The 26,659-nt window shown below is 33.5% G+C and overlaps 1 protein-coding gene across 3 annotated transcripts in view; it reads left to right on the top strand.

The window, feature by feature from the left end:
• LOC126745283 (ubiquitin carboxyl-terminal hydrolase 32) overlaps nt 1-26,659 on the top strand; it is a 144,466-nt gene that overhangs the window by 101,563 nt on the left and 16,244 nt on the right. For all 3 annotated transcript variants that reach the window (XM_050453050.1, XM_050453048.1, XM_050453049.1), the window contains exons 23-29: nt 2,135-2,366; nt 5,953-6,138; nt 6,194-6,395; nt 6,453-6,745; nt 9,060-9,233; nt 9,338-9,554; nt 15,550-15,769. In XM_050453050.1, coding sequence (XP_050309007.1) covers nt 2,135-2,366; nt 5,953-6,138; nt 6,194-6,395; nt 6,453-6,745; nt 9,060-9,233; nt 9,338-9,554; nt 15,550-15,769 — 1,524 coding nt within the window. The remainder of the gene's footprint in view (nt 1-2,134; nt 2,367-5,952; nt 6,139-6,193; nt 6,396-6,452; nt 6,746-9,059; nt 9,234-9,337; nt 9,555-15,549; nt 15,770-26,659) is intronic.

The raw sequence follows: 26,659 nt of genomic DNA, 5'->3' as shown, positions 1-26,659 counted from the left end.
AGTTTTAATTTATTCTAATAGATAGATAGTTAATACCTACTATTATATCATGTTAGAGTATCTATACCCACTTATAAATAGTACAGAATAGAAAATATACACTTTTTTAATAACTAAATTTTATAATACGATCGCCTAATAAACGTAAAGAAATGTTGTTTTATGTAATTTTGTTATGTCCCATTGATGTTGATGGGCACATACATATTATATTTCAAGAAGTATTACTTGTAGGCCTGTATACCTATTAAAAAGACTAAAAATTTTGAATAAAATTAAAATGGAATACTTATGAAATTTTGCAACGGCTTTATATTATAATTATTATCTTAACTTAAAAAGGGCAAATAAAGAAAAAACAAAAAAATTGTTGAGACTATTTTATTCTTAGCTTAATTACTTAAATTAAATAAGAACACTAAGAATTTTGGTTAATGAAGTCATGAAACTTCTCTAGAGATGAAGAGTATGGTTCATTAAGCTCACAATAATCAGAAGAATTATACCTAGTTAATAGATTTTCGAGTTGAGACCACCTACTTAATTTTAATTCGAAAGGTAAAAGATTTTAACATGTAGGTTGCTACCTATTGATATTTGATTAATAATATTTATACAAGTATCATCCAAGTTTAAAGGATAGAAATATAGTTTTGTATCTGCAACAATTTTTACATTCCACAGGTCAGATATTAGAATTTTTTGGGAATAATTAAAAAATCAAGTTGCTTGAAGGCTTCATTGGCAAGTTCATTACGTTTTTGTTGTTCATTATTTCTTTCGTCTGGACTTTCTCTAGGAAGAGGCACTGTTTTTGTTAAATATGCAGGTTATTTTGGAAAAATTTGAGACACTGCTGAGTAAACTAATCTTGCTTTAACTCTAATCTTAGTAAGTGTGCCATCAGGTAAAAGATTATTATCTTCACGGACAATATCATTCGGCTCAAAATGCTTGGCACCTCAAATATAAAACAAAAGCTACATTTATGATGTGAATAAAGCATTAACCTTGGCTCTTAGACATAAGTTTCTAGTTTTAGTGGAACACAAGATATTCACAAAAAATCCCAAATCACACAGATAAGAGCACAACACAAAAATCTTAAAAGTGATATGTAAAATAAACTTAAAAATCGACAAACAGCACAATGACTCACTTAAAAAAGCCGGCCACACCTGTTTCTATTTACAAACAAGGTGTTTACCTTTATAACCATTTATCACTGTTTTATAGTATATAACACACCGACACTGGCTGGGAGATGTTACTAAGACTTAGTAAGCTCTTAATAATAACTACATTCACTTTTTTTTCCGAAATTTTACTTAAAAACTCAAATTTAAAGGAGGAATTTAAACGATCGTTATTAAGTGCCATGAGAACTGAAATGAAAACGGATCTGAAAGCCATGTTGCCGATGTTATTATTTCGCGACTTGAGTAAAGTCGGCTGCGCTTAAACTAACAGTAGTACAAATTTCGAAAGTTTTGGTTGAATCCGTAATTAGTTGTGACCCACCCTGTACATATAAAACTATTTTTAGTTTGTAAATTTTTGGGCAACCCTACAACTTTGCTATGAAACTTTTTGCTCTGCTTCGTTATAATTTAGGCGCTATCAAAGTATATTTAGTATTTTTTTTTTTTTTTTTTTGATAATATAAACTGTAAAATTTCTTAAATTTTTAAAAAGAGTACTAATTATCTCATATTTTTGCAATTATTTACATTTATTTTTACGATTGTAAAATATTACGAATTGGTGTTGATGAATTAGTCCATCTTGTAGTGTATGAATTATGATTGTATGATTATCAAAATAGTTTGTTTCAACTAATATCTATAAACATAGCTAGACGGATGACGATTGTTGCCATTAATTTAATTGTAGTTGTAAGTTTTTGTAACTGTAAGACTCATTTGATTAAGCAAATTTTGATTTCACGTTGATCCAACATTGATAAAGGTGTACTAACTCGAGGATGGACATATTTATGTCCGAAACTAGTGGGTTCATTATTTAAATATTAATAAACGAGTAAAAGATGATTGAATTATAAAAGCTTTTTATAATGTTTTCTTGACAAACCTGATTTACATTTAAATTTACCATACTTATTTTAATTTTTCAGTGATGATTCGTTGGGCTATGAGTTTCCCTTCACTCTAAAAGCTGTGCTGGCCGGTGGTCAAATCTGCGCCATTTGTCATTGGACCAAGTTTTGTAGAGGTTGCCCTCTCCCGTGCACCGACGAGCCTTTACTGCATAAGGTGGGTGGACCTACCAATGCACAGGCCATGCATATCGCTATCGACTGGGATCCGACCGCTTTGCATTTAAGATATCAAAGTAGTAGAGAAAAGGTAAGAACTTTTATTATTTATTTAAAACAAAGATAGCACGGAGAGTCAATAGCAAAAGAATGGGTTTATCGGGATACTCCTTAAGACGGGAAGGAGAATAAGAAAACATGGCACCTGCCGACACGTTTTCTGCTTATTCTTTATTTTCTTTGGAAACTATAGAAAGTAGAAATTCACATTTATTTTAATTTTAAATTTTACTGCAAAAATTTATTATGTAATGATTTTTTAATCTGTAAAAAGTAAAAATTTTCAGGAAAGTCGAGAAATGAAAATAATTTAGTTAATTTTTAGTTATATATGCAACATTTTCAATGTTGTGGTGCATATAATAACATTAAAAATGCCTTATTATGAAGTTAAATGTGCGTTACTTTAAATAGTACGTATTCTACTACTATTTGTCTAAAATATGTCTTAAAGTCAATCAATTAATCTTTATTAATGCTAATAGATAATAAAATGTTTACATATGTCATAAAAATAGAAATGTATAATAAAATTTCATATAATAAAATAAAATTTATAATAAAATAAAATATAATAAAATTTCAACAGTAGTATAACTTATAGACAGTACAAGGTTAAAAACACTAGATTTGCAAGGTATTAAACAAAAGGTTCATTTCTTAAATTCATGGGAAGAGCATTAAAAAATCGTATAGCCCAATATCTTGGTTCATCATAATATCGCTTTGTTTCATATACAGGGTGTCCCGTAAATAGTGGTCCAAATGAAAACTCCTAATAGATTGGACTATTTCCAATCAGAATAATCCAACATAGCTCTAACGAAAGTGTTACGGTTTTCGAGATATTTTGATTTTTGCGAAATTTTAAGAAATACCTGCCTGTAATCAGTTTTTTTATGGTGTGTCACTAAATGAAAAAAAAATCACAATTTCTTCGGTTGGATATTATTTGCCGATAGATGCGCTTTATGATGCGTATTAGAGGTTTTCAGTTATGCAAATATTTTTCACGGGAAAAATTTTTGAAATTGCAATATCGGATTTTTTTTTCTTTTCAAAAAGTTTGAAGTCCTATGACGCAATAAAATAATAATAGAATCTTGGTGCCCATTAGCGTAAAAACTTATTTATCCCATGCCGTATTAAAGACAAAAACTTTTAGATTTTTTTGTTAACCTCAAAAAAAAATGATTGTTTTAATGCCGAAAGAACTATTTTGTAAAAAAAAAATCATTTTTTTTTCGATGTAAATTAATTCGGTTTATTTGTGTTTTGCAATTTTACAAAGGGTGTTTAAAATGGCCACCACCTGCTGCTATACACGCCCTACACCTTCTTATAAAAAATCGCTTAATCCGTTGAGTGTCGCCAGCTCTATTTATCTTTTGAGCAGCAGTTTGGATGCGCTCGCGCAGATTTTCAATATTTTGTATGGGTCTCCTGTATACAATTTCTTTGAGGCATCCCCAGTAAAAAAAATCAAGAGGATTTAGGTCAGGTGACCGTGGGGGCCACAGTATAGGTCATAAACGTCCGATCCATCGGTTAGGGTAGGATTCATTTAAAAAATTTCTAACTTGCACACCGTAGTGCGCAGGACATCCGTCGTGTTGCAGCCACATATTTCTGCGAATGTCTAAAGGATCATTTTTCAAAAGGATGGGGAGAATATTTTGCAAAAAATTGAGATAATATTCAGCATTGAGATTTTGCGGCAACTGAAACGGTCCTATAATTTCACCATTAACCCTAACCGATGGATCGGACGTCTAGGACCTAGTGGCCCACACGGTCACCTGACCTAAATCCTCTTGATTTTTTTTACTGGGGATGCCTCAAAGAAATTGTATACAGGAGACCCATACAAAACATTGAAAATCTGCGCGAGCGCATCCAAACTGCTGCTCAAGAGATAAATAGAGCTGGCCACGCTTAACGGATTAAGCGATCCTTTATAAGAAGGTGTAGGGCGTGTATAGCAGCAGGTGGTAGCCATTTTAAACACCTTTTGTAAAATTGCAAAACACAAATAAACCGAATTAACTTGCATCGAAAAAAAAAACGATTTTTTTTCACAAAATAGTTCTTTCGGCATTAAAACAACCATTTTTTTTTGAGGTTAACAAAAAATTCAAAAAATTTTTGTCTTTAATACGACATGGAATAAATAAGTTTTTACGCTAATGGGCACCAAGATTCTATTATTATTTTATTGCGTCATAGGACTTCAAACTTTTTGAAAAGAAAAAAAAAATCCGATATTGCAATTTCAAAAATTTTTCCTGTGAAAAATATTTGCATAACTGAAAAATTTTAATACGCATCATAAAGCGCATCTATCGGCAAATAATATCCAACTGAAGAAATTGTGATTTTTTTTTTCATTTAGTGACATACCATAAAAAAACTGATTACAGGTAGGTATTTCTTAAAATTTCGCAAAAATCAAAATATCTCGAAAACCGTAACACTTTCGTTAGAGCTATGTTGGATTATTCTGATTGGAAATACTCCAATCTATTAGGAGTTTTCATTTGGACCACTATTTACGGGACACCCCCTGATACGAGCATTCGTCACTATTCCTTCACTATGTCATTAATTTATAAGGAAGTTAAGTGCTACAACGTTCTGCTGAGTAGTTTAAAAGAACAAATAAAATTCTATGATCCTGCTGAAATCAATAGAATCGTAGTTTTTCTTTTATTTCGTGAATCAATCGTTAAGTTTAGCTATTTTTAACTATATAATTTTCTATGTCTTTTTTCTCATGCGTTAATTGTATCTTTACTTATCTATCCGTCGATCTCCGATTTTGTAACATATATTATAACTTATTTAATTAAAGGTTATGGCCTTATTTTTTTTATTAACGATTAAAATAAGGTTATATGGTTTGTAGTACTGTTGGATTTAAGGATCAATAAAATAAAAGTCCAATCCTATTTAAACTAACCGACGTCTCGCAAAATATATTTGCATCTTCAATCATCAAGAAGTGTTTGTATAATTTTAGGTACATTAAAATTTAATTATAATTGATATTAGAACAAATAAAATTGATTTTTATATTAAATTCTAGTACAACCAACGTTAGATTCACATTTATAATACAAACGAGGAAAAAACAGATATTAGAACAATATAACAATGTGAAAAATAAATACTTTAAAAATAAAAATAAACAGATGTAAAATGAAAATTTATACAAAAAACTTTACGGGACCTCAGGCAATACTACTAAAACACTTCTTATAGTAGATAACTGTCGTTTAGGTTTTTTTTAATATGGTATTATTCGAGCTGCATAGAGGATTTTTTGCACTGTCGACATTTATTGCAGTTTTTCTATTATATAAAAATTGGCAGAATTAATATTAAAATAGGATTGGACTTTTATTTTATTGATCCCTAAACCCAACAATATTACAAACCCAATGTCCTTATTATTCTCTTTTTTTCAATGAGTGGTTAGGTATAAGAGTAGTTTTTGCATAAACTTTCTTAACTGTACTTTTTGAGCCATGTAAACGCACCCCATATATTATACTTGATTTTTAAATGATTTTGTTCATGATGATAAAAAATGATGATAAAAAATTCGCCTCTTACAGCTTATCAAAGAAGACGATTCAGTAGGTAGGTGTAGAAGGTTACATACTGAACCCATAGATCTAGATTATTGCCTAAAGGCGTTCACTTCCGAGGAAAAATTACAAGAAAAATACCACTGTAGCAGGTGCAACGATAAACAACCAGCTACCAAAAAGTTACAGATATGGAGGTTACCACCCATATTGGTATGATTGAAAAAAAAATGTAAATACAATATAACCATGTTTTGTGATATTTTAGATTATCCACTTAAAACGTTTCGATTGCGTCAACAACAAATGGGTCAAGACACAAAAAGTGGTAAATTTCCCTTTTAAAGACTTCGATCCGACCGCGTACCTCGCTTCCGTACCTCAAGAAACGATCCTCAGGCACCGGCAGCTATTGCAAGAAAAACGAAGAAAAGAGGAAGAAGAGGAGGAAGAAGGTCGGCATGATAACAGTACGTAGATTATACTGTTAGTTTTATTGGTAATAAAAGGTAATAAATACGTTCTAGGTAATAAAATCTTGGAGGACTTGAGCGAAACTTCCTTATCGAGCACTAGAAGTAGCATTCAGGAGAACGCAAACCTTTTAAGCTCGAGCAAAGATGATAGGAGCAAGCAACAATGTGATAAATTAATTAGTAGTAATAGCGTTAAACAGACTGATGTGAATATAGTTATTGATAAGCAATATGAAGGAAGCAATAATGCAAAAGAGTGCAACGGCGAACAGTGCAACTTGTTGGCTTGCGGAAAAGAAAGCAATGAAAGCTGCACTAACAGTGGAAAAGACGAGGTAGACAGGGTAAGTGTAATTCCATTAGTTGTTACATTCAAAAAGAATAATTTTAACATGAAAACTTTAAGATCTCTAAAATATAATTGGTCGAAAATTATTGCTTTACAATAAATAATATGGGTAATTTTTTTAAACCTATTTTGCTGGATATTGCGTTACTATTTAGTTAAATTATTTAGATCTCATACGCTCAATTATTGAGAATAAGTAGAAAATAGATTTATTCACGTATTTTAGAAGAAACATGAACTTAAAGCTTTAGCGATACTTTTCATTATATTTATTCAATCTTAGTCCGATAATTCGTAAATACAATAATTTACTTGAGGTATAAAAGATTTTTTTTATATTATCAGATCCTATAAATAGCCTAACTAACTTAATTTTTTATTAAAATTGAAAAGAAAGAAAAGCTTACTAAAACAATTTTTGATGAACTGTTTCAAAAAGTAACACCGAAAATACAAATCTTACTTTTGTAATATGTTAAAGGGTGTTATCCTAATATAATTTAATAATATCACCTATGTAAACAATAAGGACCAGAAATTTTGTATATTACATTTTTATTTAATTCATTCTCATTAAAAGGTTTACTTTTTGTTAATACATATCTAAGGCTATTTTGCAATTTAAAAAAAATCCTTGTATTAAATTTTTTAGCAATTCTTTTAATAACTGAATTGAACCACTTTCACCAATTTCTGGAATAATAGTTTGATATTGTAATTATACACGTTTGGCGAGTTGCATCTTACGGATTGAGTTTTAATGTATTAGACCTAATAGATAGAGTAGACAGAGAACGACTGCATCGGTAACCTCCCACCGATAGCGACGCCGATTCTTCGTACCGCTCGCAATGTGAATTTAATTTCGGCTTGCCCGCAGTGATGTTTAGCAAGCGCTTGGAGATGGGTAGTTTAGCCTCGAATCAAGTATTGGAACTTTACACGCGAACACGAAAGACAAAAATTTATGTTGTTTTTTAACGTGCTCATAATCACAAGTCAAAAAAACAACTTTAATATGCTGAAATCTTAAAAACCTTTGGTGAAAACTAAATACAATATTCTAAAATAAAATAAAAAATAACTCTTAAACAAAATAATAATTCATAATAATAAGTCTCATAAATCAAGCGAAAATGCGTAACCTAAAATAGACGCTTGATTTATGAGACTTAGACTTTGAGTTTACTTTCTCCCTCCTTTGTTCATATACTTAAGTCTCTTTAAGAGTAATGGATGATTATTTTGAACCATAAGAAGTCGTCGCAAGGCGTCAGATCTGGAGTTCGCGGGGGCCATGGTATGGTACCTCTTGTGGAAATAAGCTGTTCAGGAAAAGTGTTTGTTAAATAGTCCTGCACTTGTCTAGCGTTGTAAGCGGGACATCCGTCTTGTTAAAACCAAATTTCCTCAAAATTAACATCCAAGTTTCGTACAGCGGGTATAATATTTTGTTGCAATAAAAGTAAAAATATCTCTCAGAGTTTAAGATACCATCAATAAAAAAAGACCCTACAATGTGATTGGCTAAAATACCAGCCCAAACATTTACTTTTTGCGGGTATTGAGTTCGTAATGGCACACTCAAATGTAGATTTTCCCGAGACCAATATCTCACGACTGAAGAATTATGTCGACCTAGAAGAGAAAAAGATGACTCGTCTGTAAATAAAATATTACTTGTGAAGTCGTCATTTTGATCAAATTTTTTCTCTTAAGATTTCACAAAACTCCAAGCGTTTTATTTGATCTTCTGGAAAAATTTCTTGAGTGTTTTTAATTTTATAGGCTTTGTGCTTATTTCTTTTTAAAATATCATGCACCGTACGACTTGGAATATCAAGTTCTTCAAAAATTTGGGAGCTAGAACAAGGTTCACTTACTTCCACAAAAGCACACACCTTGACCTTCTCTTCAATCCTAGCGTCAGGTTCGATAGCGATCAGGTTCCTGATCGCCACTAGAACTTTTTGCACACCGATTTACACATCCCGACTGCTCAAACTTGCAGCCGGAACCGGAACTGGAATTGCAACCGAACTTTAACCGGACTGATAAGCGCAACGACACGACGACGCGATAGCCGCCCAGGGTGGAGCCAAGTTTCTTCTCGCTCTACTCCGTCTCCTTACACATTACGCAAAAATCATATTCCAAATTTTTCAACCGCCGAACGTGTATATTATTGTGTGTTCATTTTTTATTTTATCAAATTCAACATAACGTAGGCATGTTTTTGACCCAGAACTTATAATTAAATTTCCATGTAGTCGCAGTCTTAAATATTCACATTAACGATTTTTGAACAGGTAACAACAATAAAACAAAGGCCAGAAAGGATAAACAAAGCAAGATCAAGGCTCATATCAACTAGCTTGATCAAAACACCCATCCTTGACGAAAACCTTAAGGATTATCACGAGCACAAACTGATTGAGGGTCAAGATCCTTTCGATCTTAAATATCAGTTATATGCCGTTGTGGTAAGTCTTCAATAATACGCGTTTGAGAAAAATACCTAAATAATGTTTGCTATCTTCTAACTACTCTTTTTCATTGCAATTCTATCCAATTCTAATGTGTTTAGAGTCACTCTGGTCTCTTAAATGGGGGCCATTATATTTCCTACGCTTGCAACCCAAATGGAAACTGGTACTGTTACAATGATAGTTCATGTAGGGAGGTGATGGCTGAACCAGATCCAGTGTCTAGGTCCAGTTTGTCCATAAGTAGTAAGGGATCATCCTCAGGTTGCACCCCTTTAGGCAGAAGAAAAAATCCGCCTGGGAATCAACAAAGAAAAGGTAATTTCACTTAAAAATCGATTCAGATCGGTTATTATGCTTTATTATCTGAAAACACGTTAATATATTTCAGTTTTTAAGCAAAAGCTTGAAAATCTAGTAATAATTAAACAAAAATTTTGTAAGTACTAACAGGGAAAAATAATGGTTTGAAACTTTCACGAGTAAAGGTATTAAGGCAAAATTGAAATTTTAAATCATTAAAAAAATTCAGTTAATATGTAATATTATAAAAGAATAATGTCAGACAAGTTATGTACGTTATTATCCCCCTACAATGTTCCTTTGTCGTTTAAAATCGGTTCAATTTTATAAAAAACAAAATATTATTAAGAAATATTTAGTTTAAATAAAGACTTGAATTAAAGTGTTATCTGTCCTGCAGTCTATGTAAGATATTAAAATAGTAAAATAACCTCTAATACAAAAATAAATGTCAATTTAACAAACATATATCTTTTTGGAATCAAAATTAGCTTATCTTTTAATTTTATGAAATCATAACTTTTTCGACCTTTCGAGGATATAAATTAGAGTTCACGCATATAAAATGGGTTGAAATGGGCTTCGGTTTGTGGCTCGGTTATTATACAGAATTGAAAAAAAAAACTTTAAATATAAACGTGGTAGAGTTTACCTTAAAATACAATACAGGGGTATCGCATTGTTAATAAAAAATACAAAGTTTGTATTTTTTAAATGGAACACCTTATATATTTGTCTATTAAATGAAAGACCTTTTTCTTCTTCATTCAAAAAGATATGATATAGTAAAATGAAAATCTGAAAATCCTACAGTCTCCCTCCACTTATTTATTAAGCATTCAGTTATTGAAAATTCCCGACATGTTTCGGACACAGTGGTGTTCATCATCAGGGGATAAAAGGTTTAAAATTGGTATTAGATATACGGCCCAGTGTTTAATTGTCAAAAAACCATCTATTTATTATTCTTGTTTTTTTCTTATTGTATTATTTTTATTTTATTTGTTTACATTCTGTTGTTTACAAGGACCGAACACTATGCTAAAAATCTTTTTTAGCATTACAACAGAATGTAAAGAAACAAAATTAAAAAAAAAACAATAATAATAAATAGAGGATTTTTTGACATGGAATCAAACCCTGGGGCGTATATCTGATACCAATTTTAAACCTTTTATCCCCTGATAATAGACACCACTGTGTCCGAAACATGTCGGAAATTTTAAATAACGGATTGTTTAATAAATAAGTGGAGGGAGACTGTAGGATTTTCATTTTACCTTAATCTACGACTCCACTGCAAGTATGGACCATTTCTTCACAATATATGATATGTTAATGTTTGGTTTAGCTGTTCTCCAAATATTCAAATTAAAAAAAAAAAGAAATATATAACTAAATCCTCCTGACTAAGACGTTATTCGGTAAATTAATTATTTGTCAGCTTCTCGCCGTTAATATTTTTTCTATATCTTTTAAATATGGGTTATACGAAAGAAGATCACCAGCAAAAATTTACAGAAAAAAAAATGCACAGTTTCACCTAATATAAGGATCCTTACAAAATGCTGCTGGTACGAAAATTAACAGATTACAGTAGAACCTCGATTATTCATTAACTTCTGCTATTCGTCACCCCCACCTTGTAGTTGAAATCCGGAGAATTTAATTCGCAGTCCGGCGGCAACGATTTAACAGAGCCCGACCGCGCGATCCGCGACCCACTGATTTGTTTTAACTTGCATGCACTACGAACGCATCGTGCAAATTACCTTCCAATATCGGTTTCAATATTTAAGGTATAGGGTGGATAGTTGTACACGGTTTGTACAGGGCCGTCTCTAGCGCCGGGGCAGCCTGCTTCTTAGGGGCGGAAAAATGCTTGACAAGAATTTCGAAATGTTTGCAGTTGCTGAATAATAAATGAAAAAAAAATCATTCTCAATCAATAAAAATTCCTTTTTCCCTATTATTTCTGTAGTAATTATAATTTGATATTTTTTCTTTGCGGCGGAATTGCCACATAGTAATGCCTCCTGATATTGCCGCTCCATGACCGTGCGCTTCACATCCTGGCCTAAATTAGGCGAAATTAAATTTGGATATTTATAAATTGCGAGGACAAAGCTATGACAACGCAGCCAATATGAAAGGCAAAATAAAGGAGTGCAGCGCCAAATATTAAATATAAATCCTCGAGCTTTTTATGTGCCCTGCACTGCACATTCTTTAAACCTTTTGGTAAACGATACTGCTCGATCGACTTTTGAAACAACAACCTTTTTTGATTTAGTCCAAGAACTATATGTATTTTTCTCTTCTTCCACCAACCGTTGGGATATTTTTAAAAAACATTGTAAAGGACTGACACTAAAAGCTTTATCAGATACTAGGTGGTCAAGTAGAATAGATGCCTTAAAACCACTCAGGCAGTGTTTTGAAGATGTGTGTAACGCTTTGGAAGATTTGAGAGATGACGCAAGTAAGGATATGTCTGCGAGGAATCAAGCAAAAAATATCTTAGAAAAAATAATAAGTTACAAATTTATATGCTCGCTGGCAATGTGATATAAAATACTTGAAAGGGTCAACGTTGTCAGTAAGGTTTCGCAAGATCCAGAATAAAAATTGCCCAGAGTTAAAGAATATTTGACAAATCTTTTGGAATTTTTACAAAGTAACAGACGTGATGAAAAGTTCAACGATCTATTAGATGAAGCAAAGAAAATTGCCCAAGATGTTAAAGCGGAAACAGAATTTCATATAACCCGAATTGGAAGGAAACGTCAACAATTTAGTTACGAAGTTGCAGACGAAAATGTCGTCGATCCAACAGACAATTTCAAAATTAATTTTTATTTTTATATGCTAGACGTTTCCATTAATTCAATCAAAGACAGATTCGATTTGATGAACAAAGATAATGAACCATTTTCATTTTTTAACTCTCTATTTGACTTAGAGCTTTATCCGGATCAATTGTTGATGAAATGCTGCCAAGATCTACACCTACTTCTCACGGATGAGGCAAGAGATGAAAAAGACATAAATGGTGACGACTTATTCAGTGAAATCCAAGTGATACACACTTTCATAAAATCGGAGGCTAGCGCGGAAAAATTACTTAAATGTTTGGTAGTTGACGGCTTGGCTTCAAATTTTCCAAACCTGACCATAGCTCTCAGAATATATTTAACGTTACCAGTGTCAGTGGCAGAAGGAGAGAGATCCTTCAGCAAACTTAAGTTGATAAAGAACCATCTGAGATCCACGATGTCAAATGAGAGACTAAATAATTTATCAACAATTTCGATTGAACACGAAATTCTTGAGAGTGTGGATATTCAGTTGTTAATTAAACTTTTTCCGAAGCGAAAGCCAGAAAATATATTTAGTTGCAATCATTTACAGTTCCCCTTGTTATATAAATTAACGTAATTTATTAATATTTCATACTTGTAACATATTACTTGTTACTTGCTACTTTTGTGTTTTTCTTTTTACTGGCCATAGACTTTATGTTTTTCGTATATTTCTAATGACATTGTTAGGTAACTTTTGTGGTGTTAGGTGGGGAGGTGGTAGTAAAGCGCGGGGAGGGGGGCTTGGGTTTTGGGTCCACAAATCCACCCTTGTCAGGGGCGGTGCGGCCCTGACAACACTACTTGCCCCGGGGCGCCTCATACCTTAGAGACGGCACTGTGTTTGTGTATGTAATATATAAACACTATATAAAATATGCACTATATAAAATTTATAATGTTCCGCTAAGTAAAATTAATGATTTAAAAAAGCATGGAGATTGTTTTCAATGATAGAAAACCATATCAGCAAAATGGAATCAACAGATGGTGATGTTACTCATCGAAAAACGATGAAATTAGCTACCCACAATGAATTAGATGAGGTTGTTTTTACTGGTTTGCCCAGCAGCGAAGTCAAGGAATACCTATATCTATAAAAAATTGCTAAATACCGACCCGCCTCTTAAAGCAAGCACAGGATGGTTGGACAAATTTAAAATTCGACACGGAATAAGGCAGTTATATATTGAAGGTGAAAAATTAAGTGCTAATAGTGTTAGTGTGGTAGATTAACAAGCTTCGGGAGGAAATTAAAAAGCGTGGTCTACAAAGAAATAAAGTTTAAAACAGGCTTAAATTGGAAGACACTTCCTCAAACGACATTAGCTTCTTCATCTTCTGAGACGTCAGCACCTAGATATAAAGTTCAAAAGGAACACATAACGATTATGGTTTGTGCAAATGCTAGCGGTGATCATAGGCTTCCGCTTGTGGACATTGGAAAAGCAAAAAACCTCGTGCCTTTAAAAACATGGATTTAGGATTATTGCCTGTGAAATATAGAACCCAAAAAAGTGCATGGATGAGTCAAGAGATATTCATTGATTGGTTTAGAACGTGTTTTCTCCCTGAAGTTAAAAAATACTTACGTGAAAATAACCTTCCCGAAGAAGCTATGCTTTTAATGGATAATGCGCCAACTCATCCTATTGAAGAGAAGTCCGAAGATGGTAAAATAACTTGTCACTTTTTGCCTGCAAATACGACATCCTTGATTCAGCCTATGGACCAAGAGGTTATTGAAAGTTTCAAGAAAAGTTATCGAAAGGCTTTTATTCAAGGACTTATTTCCGAGACAGATCCGGACTTAAAACAATATTGGAAAATATTTTCCATAAAAGATGGCATATATATTGCCGCAGAAGCTTGGAACAATATACCCGCAAAAACCTTGAATAAAAATTGGAACAAATTGTTGCTTACCGAAAATACAGTCTCGATCAGAATGAAAATCCAACACCTAATATTTCATCCATAAAGCAAACATTTTCAAATCTTCCTGGATTCGAAGACATCTCAGAAAATGACGTTTCTAATTGGTTAGATAGATATTGACAAACAGGATGTAGGATATGATATTTTACCAGACGACGAATTAATTAACCACGTTTTAAAACCTTTAGAAGCCACTGATCATGAAGATTGTGAAGATGACTTACCAGGTAATCCGGAAGATAGCATTAGCCATGTGGAAGCTATGGAGGTAGATATGGAGAAACTATATGATAACAAAAATTATACAATGGTATGAAAATCAAGAAGAAGCAGAACTAGTTCAACTAGTGTTATTGAGGAAAATTCGCCACCTTGCAAGAAAGAAACGCTTCCAAAATCACAGATTTTTTTAAAAAAACATAATGTTTATGAATGTTTTATGTTTTTCCGTCTTTTTCTCATATCCGTCGCACCCTGGTCCCGACCCCTGACGGATAATCGAGGTTTACCTGTAACCATGAAATAAACGACTGGACGAATCCGTGTTTACCACTGCAGTTATGTCACCACAAAATCCTCACACTTGTGAGGATGTCGAAACAAAAAACCAGGGTATGATGCCAAATAGCCCCAATCTGACTTCAGTAGACAGTTTGTTTTCTATGGGCATATCTAGAAAATACGTTTATAAAGAACGACCTGACAATTTGAAGGATTTTAGGGAAACAATCCACAATCCAAAGGAGTATAAAGTACTTAATCCTGAGATTATTTTCAATGATTTGTTGAAATTATACAAAGATTATAGAAATTGTATTAAAAATACCGACGTTTGTGAATTTTTGAAGCAAAAAAAAGTTTCACGGCAATTAAGATTTTTTTCTAAAAAATGTAAATATTTCAAAAAACGTAAACTAAATATTAACATTTTATATATTTTTTATACCAGAAGAAAAATATTGTTCACTCATTATACAAATCTTGGTGTTCAATTTAAGAAAACACAAACTTTATATTTTTTATAAACTTCGCGATCTATTATATTTCAGAACTTTTCTTGACGATTTCAGGTAAACTCTAGAACTTTTATATTTAAAGTCTTTTTCCACCCCGTATAATGACCGAGCTAAGCTTTGTCTAAATGTAAGGAACAACCATGTACACTCTTTTTCTTATAAAAAAAAAATATGAATGATCAATTATTTTATCAGGCAGTACCGGTTCCACCGATTCAGAACGTACAGCTCCTTTGGCAACAGTCGATACATCTATAGGATCTTCGACCAGCGTTTTAGACAGCGGAAACGCTTCCGATAACGGTGATCGTACGTCGACGAACGGACAGAAAACGACCAATTCGCCCTGTCCGGGCAGAATTTCTAACAGTGGAAGCACGACTAGTATGAATAGTGGTGCCGCTAATGGATATCGGTAAGTGATAACATCACAGTAATAAATTCCTTTAGTACCACATCAGGTCATATATCAGGACATTAGGGTCGGTAATTACTAATTTTAATACAGAGGTCTTTTATTAGTATTAACATAGGGTAGAGTTGGGACAGATGACGCACCTTTTTTTGTTGCGTGATAAAGTTTATAGTTCTAACATTAGGAGACAGACAGTAAATAAAAACCACATTTAAATGTTTAAGTTTATATGTGAAAAATGTATTATTTGGATCTAAGCAACCAACACATTTATTCTCTTCAAAAATCTCGTCATCGGTGGAATCATTAATTGAAAAATCATCATCATTATCTGATGATGACGACTGACTTTCAACTAATTTGTGTTTGGCAGAATTAAGAGCACTCACGCGAGAAAGTGAGAGTGCTTTTTCTTTTTGTTGGTTTTGCTTCTGTTTTTCTAATTTTTTGGCTTCAAGCTCTAGTTTTTTGAGTCTCTTCCCTTTTTTTTCCAAAATGTTGATAGGACTAATTAGGTCTTGGGCAGACTGTTTTCTTCTTTTTGGATTCTTTGAAGCTACGATCTTGGGAACAGGAGAAAGATCTTCTAAAATCTTTGAAGGCGTCCAATCTGATGTACAAGCGACAGGCACTGCAGAATGATTATCCAATGTCTTAAGAGGGGAAGAGTTTGAACTTGTCAATACTACATTGGGTGTTAATGTGGATTGAGGAGGACCAGGTTCTGAGCATTCATTTGGTAAATGTTGAGAAAGTAGTTCATTTTCTTCGACAGAGAGAAAAGCATGATCTGGGATAGCAGATTGTTTCAAGGGGTAAATTCCTGTAGCACGAAATCCTGATATTCCAATCTCAGTTGTTGCTGCACGTGTCCAAGAATCAGCAAGAAGTTTCCCAAAATGTCTGCGTTCAATACGTTTGCCTGGGTTTGCCCTTATAAATTCATCACATGCACGTTTAAAGTAACTTTTCAGTGGCTTAAAAAAAGAGCGATCAAGGGGTTGTAAAAATGGGTAGTATGGCTGGGCAGGCACAATAATAAAATGTCATTTTCCAGGGCAGTTTCTAGCATTTCATAGGAGTTCATATGAGAACCATGACTATCTAAAATCAGGAGACACTTTCCAGCTGGCTTCCTGGGTATGAAGTGATTTGTTAGCCAATCCATGAACAGCTCTTCACAAATATAAGCAGACTTTTTTCTCATTTTAATTATGGCTCCGGGCGGCATATTTTCTTCACAAGAGTTATAGTCTCACCTCTTTCTTGACCTTTAATAACATGAATATCTTTACTTCCTTTTGCAGCAATAACTTTTCCAGGATAATTTTTAAGCTGCAAGCCACTTTCATCCATATTAAAAATATTGAAAGGCTTATTCAGCAAATCATTATCTGTTAACATTTTTGATAATAATTGAAAATAATTATTAACCTCTTGAGCTCTTGCTAAAGAGACGCCCTCTGCTTTTCTTATAGAAAGGCTCTTATTTCGATTTAAATAAAGTTTCAACTAATCTTTTCCGGCCATATGGGCTTGTGTATTGAACCTACTTTTGATACCCAACGATTTTGCTAAATTGTAGGCTAAAATTCTAACAGTTGTTCTTGTTGGTGCAAATCCAGAATTTTGTAGCTTTTTAATATGCTCACAAAGATCCTCCCCCAAAAGTCATTTTCCACCCTTCTTAAAATCGTTTTTGTGCATTCTAAATCTTAGCGTTCTTTCAGGAATATTATTTTCTCTTGCAGCCTGTCTTATTGAAACGTTTCTGACTCTTACAGCTTCTACAGCTTTTAGCAGTTCTTCTTCTGTCCATTTGCCCCTTGAACTTTTTCTAGGACCGTAAAATGTTAGCATTTTGAAGGATCTGAAAATAAACATTGGCTTAAAAAAGTAAACAAATTTTTATAAATTATGCGTCATCTATCCCAGATGTGTGGGAGAGATGACGCACCTATATTATTCTATATGTTATGAAGTAAACGCACTCGCCTTAATATAAGCACGTTACTAACATAACCTAGTTTTTGCTACGTCAAGTATTTTTTTGGTTATTTACGAACTTTGGTTAAAATAACATATTTTTTAACATGTTCCGAAACTTCGTGGTACTTACCAATTAGAAAAATTATACTGCATCTATATTTTAACGCCTTTTTATATGAAAAAACAAGAGAAACCGAAAACAGTACCAGCTCTACCACATGGCGTGCACGACTAATAAATTGGATACGGTTACACCGTAATTTTGGCTCTGCGTCATCTGTCCCGGCACGTCATCTCTCCCGATTTTACCCTAAATCAAGTGAGAAGTTAAATACTATAACATAAATAGACTAAAATTAATTAAATGGTAAATACTAACATTACAGCACAAAAATACTAATAAACAAACATTTTTGACGGGTTAGAATTATAAAATTTGAGAACACACTAGACAAAAACGTGGATAAGCCTTACAGCTAAGAGAAAAAGAACATAATCATAAAAAAAAGAAATATCAGAAGATTATTTAAGCAAAGTATTTCTTAATATTATAAAATGAGTTGTCAGTTAAGAATATTTTAAGTTTGCTCTTGTACTGGTTAAACATTTTCAGTTCTCTAATCACCATTGGTATACCGTAAAACGGGGTTACTTTGCACCATTTTTTTTTAGTTTTGTTTTATTAGTTAGGATGCAACGTCACTCGAAAGAAGATCTGAACTTTTTATTATAAATATCAATTGAGCAGGTTGTAATATAACTCTGATTATAGCTATTTGTTACGTATATTGCCTAATCAAGAGAACAACCTAGTTTTATTAGTGGTGCAAAGTATACCCCAAAAAAGTCATACTTTGCACCAATTAAATGCGAAAAAATGTTCGTGGGCCAAGTTTTGTGAATTTAAGTCTACCTACCTACATATATTTATGAAACAAGCATAAAAGTAAAGAAAATTGCTACAATTTAAATTAACAAACTTTATTATAACATTATAATAGTAAAAATACAACGTTTGAAACTAATCCCACCCCAATTTGTCGCATTCTGGGACAATGTACAATCCTCGTTTGGACATTTTCTTGGGAGGGCTAATGGCGCCAATTACGTTGTCTCACGAATACCATATCTCGTCACGTCTTTCTGGCCATTTCCAAAACTTTATCGATCTGGCCATAGCATTGATCATCGTTCCATCGTTTTCTATTGCTGTTATCACTCCAGGATAAACATGATCTTCATAGGAAAATAAAACGTACTTACCAACAACTTTTTTTAACATCATCTAATCTAGAGTTTTTGACTTTTTCGACAATATTTGTTCCAAGAGAACCTGAGACGAGTTTTTCATTAAATTCTTTTTCTTCTTCCATCTCTTGCATCTCATTTATTTCATCATCTGATGAATCCCTGGCTAGTGGAAAATGGTCGTCCAAAACAATGTCCTCCTCTGAATCATCTACGATTTCTGGTTCAACAGCTTGAAGAGGTGTAGATGTAGATGCTCCAGTTAGATCTGTTAAACTAATTTCAGAATGGGCAATACTGTATCCTGCTGAAACCGTTATTTTCTTCTTCCTACGGGGCCAAAACTGTGTGGCTTCCTGTCTTTTATCTTCTAAATACTTAATGAAAGTGTTTTCGATATCCGACGAACTTGATTTATTTGTGTCGCTAGCAGTTGTCATATTAGATTGCTTAGTTGTTGTTAACCGCTCCAAGAGCGGTGTTACAAGAGACGATACCGCATTTCCTAAATCCCAACTGTAATAATCATATCAATAATCAATATCTCAGCGCTATTCTTTTGAATTTTTTCCATTAATGATCGTAAAAGCATTGGAAAATGCTGTTTCTCAAGTACATTTGATCTACTCCCTACATGAGTTTCCTTATATTGAGATAAAATGTCTCTCCAGGCTCTTTTCATGGGGGCAAATAATGCGACATCTAGCGGTTGTGTAACGGTGCTGTTCGGAGGCAAACGTACAAAATCAATGTCGTGTCTTCGACATAAATCGAGGACTTCATCATTAATATGAGAAGACGAATTGTCTCCTAAAACGACCTTCTTTCCCTGATTTTTTTTAAGCCTGGGCAATAGAAGAGTGCTGAACCAATTTGCAAATGTCTGTGATTCCAACCAACCAGATGCAGTATTTGCATAACGCGTACCAGGGGGACCATTCTCAGTCCAGGTGTCCCACAAATGCTTGGATTTGTACACCACATAAGGAGGTAGAAGCTCACCAGCTGCATTTCCACAAATCATAGGAGAAATGCTACTCTTTGAGGAATTACAAATTCGTTCGGGATACTGAACACCACGTTTAGTTAATATATTTTTTTGACCGGGGTCATCGGTTAAGTTTTTCTCGTCATAATTAAAAATAGCATGCGGCTCTACACCAGTTAATGTTTGTTTTAGATTTTCTATGTATTCAGTCATTTGGTTTGCATTGAGTGCTGCTCTACTTCTTTTTATGTTCGAGGCTATCCTTGCAGTAAGGTCTATATGACGAGTTAAAAATGATTTGACCCAATCGATACCTGGAGTATTATCCCTAAAACGAGTTATTTTTTTTTCCTTTGCGATTTAAATAGCATCTTGATTATTTGTCGCAATTCCATTCCAGTAACAGGAAAACCAGAATCACTAAGGCTATGAATGCATTGTACGAAACATCTTTCCTCTTCATAAGAGAATATTGATGGGTATCCAGGTTTTCTAGCGTGTGTTCCTTTTAATTTGTAAAAAATAGTTCTCCTTGGAATGTTAAAGGATTCAGCGGCAACTCTTGTGCTCATGCCATCTTGTATTGCTGACAAACATGCCTTCAAATCTTCTTCTGAGTAGTCTGCATATCTGCGAGATCCCAGTTTCCCTTTATAACGTCTGGGCATTTTCTGAAAACCATTTACCTATTTAACTTTTACTCTTGCGAATGAAAATAGTTTGGACGTGACAAGTAGGGGATACTTTGCACCACTTGCAAGTTGGGGATATTTTGCACCACTTGAGCGGTGCAAAGTATACCCAATTCCACGTGATAAGTGCACATGTAAACAATGTTTTTTTATTGCTATCCTTGTTTAAACCCGTTATTTTAACAACTACAAATCGCAATCGGTTATAGTATAAGCCTTTAGACGTGTACTTACCAATTTTTGTACTCTGGGACTTTCTGCACAGTATGATTTTGCAAAGCCAGAAAATGATCAGGAGAGTGAGAATTTCTAGGTTAATATTCGGACGGTTGCTGATAAACAACTGGCGACTAGGAGGATATTCGCGAGCGTGTTGGTGATGTATTGCGATGTTGCCTATGTGTTCTAGAGGTAGTAGAAATATCTGAACAAAATTATGAGGAGGATTACAGAAAATATAATTTTACATGTTCGGTGCAAAGTTTCCCTGCTCAGTGCAAAGTAACCCCGTTTTACGGTAGTCCTACGGGTGAAACATTTGGTGTCACACTCAAATCACAAAACAGTTTTACCACTAACCAAAACTATTTAGTTCTCGACACGTGTTTCGCATTCGCTTCGGGAGAAGGTCAAAAAACTAGTTTAATTAGAGATTGTATGCTCTTTGAAAACTTCACGACAGGGTTCTATTTTAAATCATACAGCAGTTGAATAATTATTTTTTAGGATACAAATACTTTCTCTACTTTTATGGCTTGTCCCTAAAATATTGTAAGTAGCTATAAGCCATCCCATAATAAACATGAAGTAAAATAGAAGAAGGTACAACATTTTTATTTTAAAAGGGCAATAGTGTTTTTCTGTCTTGTTTTTTTATTCTAGTACTGTTCTAATTATTAAACTGAGACAATCATATGAAAATGAGAATCCAGCTTTTCAGCTCACCCTATATCATGGTGGAAATAGTATTTTTCTGGCGTGGTTTTTCAGATGAAACCAGAAAAATATCACTTTATTCCAATACTCCTCAAATTATTAAACTGAAACCAGGATATATTAATGATAACCTAGCTTTTCAACTCATTTCCTATACCGGGTGGTGCGTCGCCGAGCGGAACATATGAAATCCCATGTAAATATAAAGGGGGTCAATTATTGGCTTCCCTGCACATTTTACAGAAAAAATGTAAGATAACTTTTTGAAGAGACCAGTATGGCAAATCCTTGTGCAAAGTATAAAAAAAATTTAATAGGCGAATCTTGAATTATTAAAAATTTACCTAAGTGGCACAAAAAAAAATTTCTTCTTATTTATAACAAAAAAACATAAAAACTAATTCAAGGTGCTCTAAAATAAAACATAACATTGAGAAATATCAAATTTTTTACTTTTTTCTTTAAAAAACCCATGGTACATATTTTGACCCACCATACCACTGCCTAAAGTTATTTTGTACGATAGGACTGAAAACAAGACTTGTTCTTTCCCAAACATACGTGTTTCCTAATACATATTTCCTAAACATACGTGTAAACTCAGTTTACACTTGATAACGGTTGGAGATACTTACCAACCGAAACGTCGTGTTACATTAAATAAATAAGACAATGCAAGTCCGACAAGATGTTTTCACTGTACCATTGTCTACCACCTTCAAAAACACATAGGGGAACTTGACACACGCTGCAGGTCCAGTTTGTGCGTATTTCAAATTCCTTGGGACTACAGACTGCACATCTTCGTCTACTGGTTCGTACTGGCTGATGTGTAGTTTAACAGACGAAAAACAATGAAAAACACAAAGTCACGGTCTCACAACATTTACTTAAAGCTACACGTGTTTCGCTCTATTCAGAGCATCATCAGGCCTAAAACAATAATAATTAGTATTGAAAGAAAAAAAGAGGACATTCAAAAGGCTAAAACCTTAAAAAGCCACTAACGTTGGCAAAACAGTAAATAAACATACATTTAAGGTTAGGATGACTACAGTTATTTAGAACCAAAAAATAAAAAATAAAAAATTGCAAAATAATATCACACCTATTGGGAATCGAACCCGCGACAACAAGCTTACAAGCCAGAGACTATAACCTATGGGCTACCGGAACACTGAGAAGAAGTTCAAAACATTTGTTGTTAAGCCAAGGCATTTTAAGACAATATTAAACTTATTTCAGTTGGAAGAGATTATGTAAATATAAAATTGATTAAATAAGATTATTAAAAATAAGGTTGGGTTCAAAATTAAATACGTCGTTAACACAGACAAGAACAGGACTCTTCTTGGCTTTAGTAATTTCCATCCTCTCCAGAAGGTCAAGCTTTTTCCCTTTAGGGCATTCATGAAGTATTTCAGCTCCGACCTCTGGAGAAAAGTGATGTGTGGAAGCTAACAGGTGATTCGCAAACGCTGACTTTGTATCAGGGACGTCTGTATTTTTAAATTTCTCAAACAACGCTACATGTTCTTTAACGCGTGTAGAAATTTTTTTTCCAGATTGGCCAATATACACAGCGTCACAATCCCCACATTTCAAAGAGAAAACCCCTGATTTCGAAAAGACATTTGCCTTGTTTATCACGCTCACTAACTGTTTTTTTTAATTATTCGCGGTTTTGAAAGCGATTTTGATATTAGAGGTCTTAAAAAATGTAGCTAAATTTAATGAAATTGAGCCGAAAAATGACAAAGATCTAAAGGACTTTTTGTGGTCTTTCTCATGAAGAAGATTGTAAGTCAACCTGTATTTATTTAAGAACTTAAAGTATAATTTGTTAATTAAGTAAAGTGGGAATCCATTATTAAAAGCAATATGTTGTATAATATTAAGCTCTTTAGCAAACGCTTCCTTTGACAGGGCGATGTTAAAAAGTCTGTAAAAGAAAGAATTGAAGGAGGCAAATTTGTATAGATAGGGAGAAATAGACGCGTATTGAATGACATTATCAGTAGTTGTGGGCTTACGATATATTTCAAGTATTAGTTTATTATTGAGTCTTTCTATAAGGAGGTCTAGGAATGGCAGTTTACCATTTTGTTCTTCCTCAATGGTAAAAGAAATCTTTGGGTGCAAAGAATTCACAAAACGAAGAAAATTTGTCAAATCTTCTTTCTGGCCATTCCAGACAATGAAAATATCGTCAACGTACCTCTTATATTCAATGAGAAACTCCCCAAACCTACCCTTAACAATCCTTTCTTCTAGGTTGCTCATAAAAATTTCACTTAACAGTGGGGAAAGGCATGAACCCATAGCCAATCCAGAGACTTGTTTGAAAATTTTATTATTGAATTGAAAGAAATTTTGATTCACAACAAGGCTGAGCAAGTCCAAGAGGTTATCAACTATAACTCGACTAAGGGAAGATTTTAATAATAGAGTTCTTACCAGATCTATACATTCTGTAGGGGGAATGCTAGGAAAAAGATTTTTTACATCCAAAGAAATAAGTATAGATCCGTCAGGTATGTAAAGATTTTTCAGACTATTTGACAAATCCACTTAATTTTTAGTTGAATAAACACTCCTAAACTTAGTCACCTCCCTCAAAACTGTGTTTAACCAAGCTGATAAATGGTAGCTGATAAAAGAAACCACTGGTCTTATGGGAACATTGTTTTTGTGAATTTTTGGAAGACCGTAGAGAATTGGATTTCTGGGATTCATAGGATACAGCTTTTCTTTCTTTGTGTTAAAGAACTCAAGAGTTAAACTGCACTTGTCCAGCATTTGCTTAACTTTAGTAAAATACGAGTTGGTGGGGTCTCTATTGACTGTAACAAAGTCCTCTGAATCCAAGAAATCCAACACTTTCTGAATGTAATCATTCCTCTTTAGAATAACCAAACAATTTTTTAAAGAAGTTAAATGTTTTTTGTTAAAAATAGTATCATTAAGATTATCTGAGCCAAAACTAGAATTTAAGAAATTTATTATTTTAGCACGTAAAATGATGTGTAGTTTGAGTAAGTCTAATTGTTTCTGGTTGGGAAGGTTTCCTTTTTTTGATGGGAGTTGGTAATGGTTTTTTGGTACCCTGTAATGATGTTACCAATTTGTCAGCAACTAGATGTTCTATAATATTCAAACGAAATTCTTTTATGTTCATTTAAGGCCCTTCAGATAACTTGTAAAGCACGTAAGCATCAACAACAGCAGCATCAATAAAGAAAAACATGATTCTATGCCACCTCATTGCCACAACATTTTTTGCTTTTTCGGTCGAGGTCATTTGGTCAAATTTATCTACTGAGTTCATATGTTTATTGTAATCAGTCAGCGCTATTGGGCAAGGTATGCTTTCTACACTGCCGTCTTTCGCTTTCCTTTTGACCTCAGTTTTGTAATCTGGGTTGTGATAATTTGAAAGAAGGTGAACTGTTCTTTTATCGCGCCATTTAAATGCTGAAAGTCCTGTAGAATTCAGGTAGCAGTCAGAGTCGCCTCTGTGCATTGCTTTATCTTCCAGAAATTGGGGCATATTTTTTCTGGTATGTCTAACAGTACCACAGGCATATAACTTTTCTTGATACAGTTGATTCATTAGGGCTACATTTGTGAAAAAGTTATCAAAGAAAATTTTATGATACCTGTGTTTTAAATTTTGTGTCATCTGAAGCACTACTTTGGTACCCAAACATTTTTCTGCAACAGGACTGGTTTTGCCACAATATATTTCAAAATCTCAGCAATATCCAGTGCTATCAGCTATCATCCACACTTTATAGCCTCTCTTTACTGGCTTTGCAGGCATGTATTGTTTGATCGTAGATCGGCCTTTAAACTTTATCATAGACTCGTCGACTGATAAAAATTCGTGAGGATGCAGGCAGGCTTGAAAATTGGATATCAACATTTCTAAAAATGGTCTTACCTTATATAATTTATCAAAATTATCGGAATTTCGGTTGGGCATGAAGTTGTTGTCATTCAGATGTACATTACTTAGGAACCAACCAAAGCGATGGACAGTTATTAGTCTACTAATATAGGGATCATGTAAAATTGGATCTGTACTCCAGTAATCCCGATATGACGGCAGCTTTTTGATACTTATTAGTAAGTTATACCAATAAATGTACGCATTTCTACACTATCGGTGGGCTTATAACTTTTGCCGGAATTGTGAAAAGTTTGCTCTGCGTAGAGGTTTGTTTGAAACACCATATGTTCGACAATTTTGTCTGAAATCAGAAGTTTAAAAATATTATTTGGTGTCACCCTATCTAGTTCCTTTATGACTTGGGCTAGTCCTGAATATTCCATAAATTGGACAGGTGGAACCGTTTTATTATTCTTACTCCACTGTATTTTAAATAATGTTTTTAATTCGCTCAGTGGAATAAGGTCTTCGGGGTTCCATTTCTCCGGTTCTTCATCAGATGATGAGATTACCATATTATCCGGTTCTGAATTATTATTTGTGATTTCTGGCTCGTCTACATCATTTCCATTACAACTATCATTATCCGAGTCGATATCTGATGGAATGCCTAGAAATTCACTGTCCGAATTTTCAATATTCTCAATTTCATTATAAGGATCCTTTTCGGTCAAACCAATAAGCTTAAAAGGTAATGGTTCTGGAAATCGGTCACTTGCCATATTTTGCTCCTACCTAAAAAAAAAAAACCTTACTTGTATAGTGGGACAAAATTTAACCCATAGTTAAAAATACAGAATATAGAAGTAAGTAACTCAATAATTTCAAGTTATTTAGTATAAAACAGTTATATAAAAAGTATATCAAATATTTTTAACAAAAAAAACAATAAAACTTAAAAAAAAACAAAAATATCTTACCCTTTTTAGAACGAAACGTGCAACAACAAAACATAAACAAACAAATAACCACTTGAATCACTAGGCATAATCTAGCGACATCTGCACTTTATACGCTTAATCTCTAAGGCTTATATGATCATATAGTCAGACGGTTTAATAAATAAACCGACGTACATTACTGGG

Source organism: Anthonomus grandis, chromosome 15 (assembly GCF_022605725.1).
Source record: "Anthonomus grandis grandis chromosome 15, icAntGran1.3, whole genome shotgun sequence".
NCBI lineage: Eukaryota > Metazoa > Arthropoda > Insecta > Coleoptera > Curculionidae > Anthonomus > Anthonomus grandis.
Note: the sequence above shows the minus strand (reverse complement) of the source record. Positions and strands in the feature narration are given on the sequence as shown.